We start from the raw sequence: 7,781 nt of genomic DNA, 5'->3' as shown, positions 1-7,781 counted from the left end.
AAGAGTTGGGATAATCAGATGGTGGAGATGTGATAAACTGATAAAATGGGGCTAAGGGTGGCATCAGTTGGAAAGAAGACATGAAATGCAGAGCAAAACAATATATAAACAGATCTGAGTGTTCTTATAACCACTTAAACCCATGCTAACAGGCGATTAAGTATAAGATATCTTACCTACAGACTGGGAGAAAATATTTGCAAACTATGTGGCCAACAAGGACTTAATCTCCAAAATGGGCAAACAGCTGATACAACTCAATAACAGCAACAACAAGAACAAAAAAAACCAAACAACCCAATCAAAAAATGGACAGAAGACCTGAATAGACACTTCTATTCCAAAGAAGACATACAAGATGGTCAATAGGCACATGAAAAGATGCTCAACATTGCTAATTATTAGAGAAATGCAAATCAAAACGACAATGAGATATCACCTCACACCAGTCAGAATGGCATCATTTAAAAGCCTACAAATAACAAATGCTGGAGAGGGTGTGGAGAAAAGGGAGCCCTCCTACACTGTTGGTGGGAACATAAGTTGGTGCAGCCACTATGGAAACAGAATGGAGATTCCTCAAAAAACTAAAACTAGGGCTTCCCTGGTGGCTCAGTGGTTGGGAGTCCGCCTGCCAATGCAGGGGACACGGGTTCATGCCCCGGTCTGGGAGGATCCCACATGCGGCGGAGTGGCTGGGCCCGTGAGCCATGGCCACTGAGCCTGAGCGTTGGGAGCCTGTGCTCCGCAACAGGAGAGGCCACAGCAGTGAGAGGCAAAAATAGAGTTGCCATATGATCCAGCAATCCCACTCCTGGGCATATATCTGAACAAAATTCTAATCTGAAAAGATACACATACCCCAATGTTCATACCAGCACTATTTACAATAGCCAAGACATGGAAGCAACCTAAATGTCCATGGACAGATGAATGGATAAAGAAGATGTGGCATATATATACAATGGAATACTACTCAGCCATAAAAAGGATGAAATAATGCCATTTGCAGCAACATGGATGGACCTAGAGATTATCATACTAAGTGAAGTAAGTCAGACAAAGAAAGACAAATATCATATGATATCATTTATACATGGAATTTGAAATATGATACAAATGAACTTATTTACAAAACAGAAACTGACTCACAGACATAGAAAGCAAACTTATGGTTACCAAAGGGGAAAGGGGATGGGAGAGGGATAAATTAGGAGTTTGGGATGAGCAGATACAAACTGCTATATATAAAATAGATAAGCAACAAGCTCCTACTGTATAGCACAGGGAACTATATTCAATATCCTGTAATAAATGATAATGGAAAATAATATATAAAAGAAGATACAGCTATAGCTATATAATTCAATCACTTTGCTGTATATCAGAAACTAACACAACACTGTAAATCAACTGTACTTCAATAAAAAATTTAAAAATTAAAAAAAAATGTCTTGTCACACATGACAGAGAAGATATAACCCATCTTCATATTCTGAGATGATTTTCTGGTCAAAGGTGATTCACTTATCTGATTATATTTAAATAATAATTATTTAGATACTCTGGAAACTTAACTTGCTAAACTTTAAATAATGTACTAGTAACATTTCTTGTTCACTTCAGATCACAATGGATCAAAGCCTTTATAATTACATAGACATAGAAGTGGATATATGTGAATCTTTCCAAATAATGAAGGCTTTCTATAGAAAGGCATATATATCTTCATAGAGAACTTATGTTCCCCCAGACTTGAGAGTGATGAAAAAGTTGTTCTCAGAAACTATCCAGATGTCTTCACAGCTTTTACATCTCCAGGTGCTTCTTACCCTGACCACACATTCCCTGTGGAGAGGATGGATGATTCTGTAGCTCCGGGCCAAGAATATACCTATGAGTGGAATATCAGTGAGGACAGTGGGCCAACCCATGATGACCCTCCATGCCTCACATATATCTATTACTCCTATGAAAATCTGGTACACGACTTCAACTCTGGACTGATTGGACCTCTGCTTATTTGTAAGAAAGGTAAAAAAAAAAAAAATCAAAACAGCAAAGATGTTGGATTGGTAAAGATACTATAATGGAATGAGGCTTGGGAGTGTCTTGGTATCTTTTCGTAAATCAAGCAGAGAAGGGTGCAGAAACCAGATCATTGTTTGACACTGATATTTGAGGATTTGCAGTCTTCCTCTGTTTCTTCAACCCCTCCTTCATCTTGGTCCTGGGAGTCTCTCCCAAGTAAATCTCTGCCTGAGAGTATGTTCTGCTGCCATGCCCATATGATCCGTAACATTTACCTCAAGGCCAAGTCTTTTTGAAAGTATACAGCAGTCCGTACTCTGCTGAGAGTACTCGGAAAGAACTTTGAGTAATATATCTGAGGTTTGGGTTGGTAATTTGGTCTATAAACACACAAAACTCCAGGTTCCTTTCTTGTAAACAAGCTGAACACTTTGAGTGGTAGGTTTCAAACACACTCAACTGACTTTATAAGAAATTTCATTGGCTGGGCTTCTTAGGAGCAAGCTTGGACTTTTATTTTACCCCAAACAAATTCATCCCATCTTTCACTAAAACAAACAACCACAACAAACTGCACTGTGATGGATTCACCATCTGTCTATACATACACGCATACCATACCTACATACATTCCTAATTCATTTACTCACTATACAAATACATATTTTCATTGCCTGGTATAGAAGATATTGTGATGACACCGAAAAACTTTTAAACTTATAAAAGTCTCTTCTTTCATTTTAATATCAGGTGCATTTTTTACTCATGAGAGTGGATTAATCTTGACCCTCTCAACCAATTCTCCAGTGTCCCGTTACATGTACTAGTAAGGTGGCTATATTAAACTTGGAGTGTGATGGGTTTACCAAATGAGCTACGGTACCTATGCATTAACTTATTTTCTTTAATATAAATTTCTTTATTTCTTTATTTATTTTTGGCTGTGTTGGGTCTTTGTTGCTGTGCACAGGCTTTTTGTAGTTGGCGGCGAGTGGGGGCTACTCTTCATTGTGGTGCGCAGGCTCTAGAGTGCAGGCTCAGTAGTTGTGGTGCATGGGCTTAGTTGCTCCACGACATGTGGGATCTTCCCAGACCAGGGCTCTAACCTGTGTCTCCTGCATCAGCAGGTGGATTCTTAATCACTGCACCACCAGAGAAGTCCCTGCATTGACTTACTGACACTGGAAGAAATGGATACTTTTACTAAAGCCTTGACAGTCACCAAATGTTTTCTCTCTGTGCCAGATCAAATCTACTTTTAAAGCCCCATTCCTCAAGGCTATCGGGTGCCAGAAAAAAACAAGGTGGTACCAGGATTTTAACAAGCCTTCAATCATTACTTGATAGATGCTATTTTTATAAGAACACTTTACAATTGACATCATTATGATTGGCTGCTTATCTTAAACTCTGTTATCTAGGAATAACTAATGAGAGCCTTCTATCTGAGATGCTATTAAAAGTATGTCTTTTTTCACAGGCACCCTAACTGAGGATGGGATACAGAAGATGTTTGACAAGCAACATGTACTGATGTTTGCTGTGTTTGATGAAAGTAAAAGCTGGAACCAGACATCATCCCTAATGTACACAGTCAATGGCTATGTGAATGGGACAATGCCAGGTAACACGTGGGCTGTGTACTATCCAAAAATAGTTGAAGCACTGATCCCATTGTTTTCCTAAAGGCACTAGGGTAGTTGACCATACTCACTATTTTTTAACTCCTAATCTGAAAGGTAATGTAATCTAGTTCAGTGGTTCTCAAGATTTAATCTTTTTTTTTTCCTTTTTTTAACCAGCAAGTACAACAGACAAATTAGAAGCTACCTAAGAAAAGGAGTGTGCAGTCTCATTATATGTAGTGCTCTGAGCAGGTTTCACCTTGGCCTGCATCTCCAGGAAGACATCCAGGATATCAGCTTAGTCTCCTTCAGTGAGTTGTGTGGTCCCTGCTGCAGGGTGACCATGTTTTCTTCCAGAGAGGAAGCCCTACAAAACAGAGTTCAAGGCCAGTCCTAAGCAGGAAGGGGCAGCAGGAAGAATGCAATGAAGACACTTACAGTGAAGATGAACAGATTAGGATAAATATCCAACATACAAAAATACTACTAGCATTTCAAAAGATGATGGATGAGTAATATTCATTGGCAAATGGGATGTTTTTCTCTTTTCATTTACATGTAGACTCTTGTGAAAAAGCAAAATCATAACAATTGTTAAGAGAAAAAAAAAAAAACTGATCCCCACCTAAACCACTTCTACTTCTCTCTGATAGAAATGACCTAGAACCAAAGATCCTGTGGGGGAAAAAAATGGGAAAAATGAAAATATTACTTTATTAAATAAACTATGTTTCAAAACACTAAGTTTCTCAGAGGCTGTTTTCTATATCTGAAAATCACAAATGGCTTCTCTTACTAAAAATAAAACTTGTCAAGAGTTGAGGTCTGGACATTGCTTTTAAATTGTATTCCGTTTCATTTGATTCTGTCTTCCCACCCAGGTCATTACAAATATACTAAGATGACGCTGGGTTTTTTTTTTTTTTTTTGCGTTACACGGGCCTCTCACTGTTGTGGCCTCTCGCGTTGTGGAGCACAGGCTGCGGATGCGCAGGCTCAGTGGCCATGGCTCACGGGCCCAGCCGCTCCTGCGGCATGTGGGATCTTCCCAGACCGGGGCACGAACCCGTGTCCCCTGCATCGGCAGGTGGACTCTCAACCACTGTGCCACCAGGGAAGCGTGACCCTGGGTTTTGATTCAGAGTTTAAAAACTTAGTTAACTGAGTTAGCACATCTGAGTTCACACCTTGCTCACTTCTCTACCTTAGTGTGGCTTTTAGCAGTTAGTTGTCTCAACGTACTTTCGTAAAAAAATGGGTTAATCATCTATCCTGGTGCAGAGGGTGTTTAAGAAGCTTTTTTACAGATAACATAGCATGTTATCTACTATGGGCCTTAGAGGGGAGTGGTCAAAAGAGAAATTGTATCTGTGTCCCGGCAAAGTAAATCATCTGTCTAAATATAGAGGAGAAGCCAAAATAACCCATATGAAAAAATAAAAATTAATAACTCTATCAGGGCATAGAATTTATAGTTGAAAAAGACAGAATAGCTGGGGTAGAAAGTAGCTGGTAGTAGAAACTGAGAAAAGTTAATGCTTGTGGGGCAGTATAAATTGAATAAATATGATAAACGCTAATACAGATGTATGAAATGCTCAACCCAATATAAGCATTGATTGGAGGCAGACAAATTCTTCCACCAAAGCCTCCTACCTTCCAGCTTCTTGTTCTCACCTGTGATACTAGGAATTGGTCTTGTTACAATGGTCTAAACAAGACAAGCCCTTAGCCCCTCTTTGGGTAAGGGACTGACTCATGGCCCCACAATCTAGTATCGAGTGATTATAGATCTGAAATTTAAAACCCAAGCCAAGGATAGAAGCCAGAGGTTGGAATCTCCCATAGAGCAAATCAGCATTTTCTGAGTCACTGTGGGAGCAAGAAGGAGCCAGACAGCCTTTGTACTCAGTTCTCATTACTCCATCCATGAAACACTCCCAGTGACCCAGTATACTGAGGATTTGTCCACTGCGTTTTAAGGAGATCCTGTAACCCACACAGTAACTCACTGCCTTGTCATTAAAACAATCAACCAGTGGGCAAAGAAACAGTATAAAATCCTTAAAGCATCTTCACATCTTCTTCCTGTTAGGATCAAGCCCTTTTAGGATTAGAGGTTTAGACCCTTAAACTCAGCCCTGTTGGAACCTCTGGCAACTCCCTCCAGCTGAGTCCAGACTGGTACTAGAGTGACCAACTACTCAGGCCTGCCCAGGACATTCTCAGTTCTAACACTGAAAATCCTGCCTCCTGGGAAACCCCTCAGTCCTCAGTAAACCAGGATGGTTGGTCACCTACTTTTTTCTCTCCTTGGCCTTAGCAATCCATGTGTTTCTAAACTAATGTCCCCCCCTCTCTGGGCTCTATAGTACCACTTATTGCAATGAGTTATGACTGCTTGTTTGCCCACCACTCGGATGTCTGCTTTTCTAGGGCAGGAATGAAAATGGGAGTGTCTATACCCCCAGAACCTTGCACAATGCCTGATGCAAAGCAGGTGCTCAATACGTATCTGGTGAGTGAATTTGTTATCACAGACTGCTGACTGACTGTTTTGGCCCCCATCTCTCTCTCTCTCTCCCTCAGATATAACAGTTTGTACCCATGACCAAATCAGTTGGCATCTGATTGGAATGAGCTCTGGGCCAGAACTGTTCTCCATTCATTTCAACGGCCAGGTCCTGGAGCAGAGCCGTCATAAGATCTCAGCCATCACTCTCGTCAGTGCTACGTCCACAACTGCAAACATGACCGTGAGCCTAGAGGGAAAGTGGGTCATATCTTCACTCATCCCAAAACATTTTCAAGGCAAGAAATTCTTTCAACAGTCTTGCTTACAAATGTAGGATCCTTTCGTCCTAGGCACTAAATCCCTCATTTTCCTTTGCTCTTGCAAGCCACCCACACTCCAGACATACATTCCTTAGTCCTTGAGAACAGAATATAGATACTTTGCTCTTAGACTTATAGCTCGTTAGTTGGGGATGGAGGAAGTAGAGAAATTGACGAAGATTTTTTAAAGTGATGCAAATGCTGAAGAGGTCTCTACTTCCTTAAAAGGAGAAAGGAGGAAGGAAACAAAAACATACATAGAGATATTCTTTCTTGGGCTATTTAATATGAAGCTAAAGGAAAAGAACTAGGTGTTGGAACCGGTCAAACTTCTGTAAATTTACAGAAGCATCAAGTTACAGAAAGTGTAAAAGTTTTAACATGAAAAAATTGTCTTTCATAACAAGATGAGCACAGAGCCTGACCCAAAGAGGAACTCAGTGGATGTGTGTTGAATAGAAAAAACACAGTATCTAACCAGCTGAGGGGTGAGCTTTAAAGAACATCAGTGAATTCTAGTGGGGGAAAAAATCAGCCTAGGTTGTTATATAGTATCAGGTAAACAAAATAACTAATGGTCTATTACACACTGTTGCTTTAAAACAGGAGGAGGGTTCCTGTAAATATAAGTAAATATCACTATAGGAAATCATTGTGTTACCAAAATAATGTGTATAAAAGCAAGAAATAGGGCTTCCCTGGTGGCGCAGTGGTTGAGAGTCCGCCTGCCGATGCAGGGGACACGGGTTCGTGCCCCGGTCTGGGAAGATCCCACATGCCGTGGAGTGGCTGGGCCCGTGAGCCATGGCCACTGAGCCTACGCGTCCAGAGCCTGTGCTCTGCAACGAGAGAGGCCACAACAGTGAGAGGCCCACGTGCCGCAAAAATAAATAAATAAATACATAATAAAAAAGCAAGAAATATAAAAAAGAGACATTTTATGGGATCATTTCATTTTTTGTTCACACTAAGCAGTCAAAATTATATTTGAAGTAATGAAACTGTCACAATATCCCTGGAAGATAGAGCCCCAAACACTAATGACACAACAGCAAAACTAACATTATTGAAGTTAAGTGCTTTCTGTATTATCTTATTTAATTTTTAAGAACAATTTCATACAGTACATACTAGTAATATCTTCATTTTACAAATAAAAGGAAGAGGTTATAGGAAATATGAGAAATCGACATGACCTAAGTCATAAGGTTTTAAGGATCTGGAAGTTTCAAGAAATTTTCCTCTCTGGTAAAAAACAAAGGATAGCTTTCCAAGTTTTTCCCCTAATTC

The 7,781-nt window shown here is 40.1% G+C and overlaps 1 protein-coding gene across 1 annotated transcript in view; it reads left to right on the top strand.

The window, feature by feature from the left end:
* Positions 1 to 7,781, top strand: part of F5 (coagulation factor V) — an 84,914-nt gene that overhangs the window by 30,700 nt on the left and 46,433 nt on the right. The window contains 3 exon segments of the mRNA XM_007458122.1: positions 1,822 to 2,034; positions 3,512 to 3,655; positions 6,246 to 6,467. Coding sequence (XP_007458184.1) covers positions 1,822 to 2,034; positions 3,512 to 3,655; positions 6,246 to 6,467 — 579 coding nt within the window.

This window comes from Lipotes vexillifer, unplaced genomic scaffold, assembly GCF_000442215.2.
Source record: "Lipotes vexillifer unplaced genomic scaffold, Lipotes_vexillifer_v1.1 scaffold189, whole genome shotgun sequence".
NCBI lineage: Eukaryota > Metazoa > Chordata > Mammalia > Artiodactyla > Lipotidae > Lipotes > Lipotes vexillifer.
This window is presented reverse-complemented; position numbering and strand designations above follow the sequence as displayed.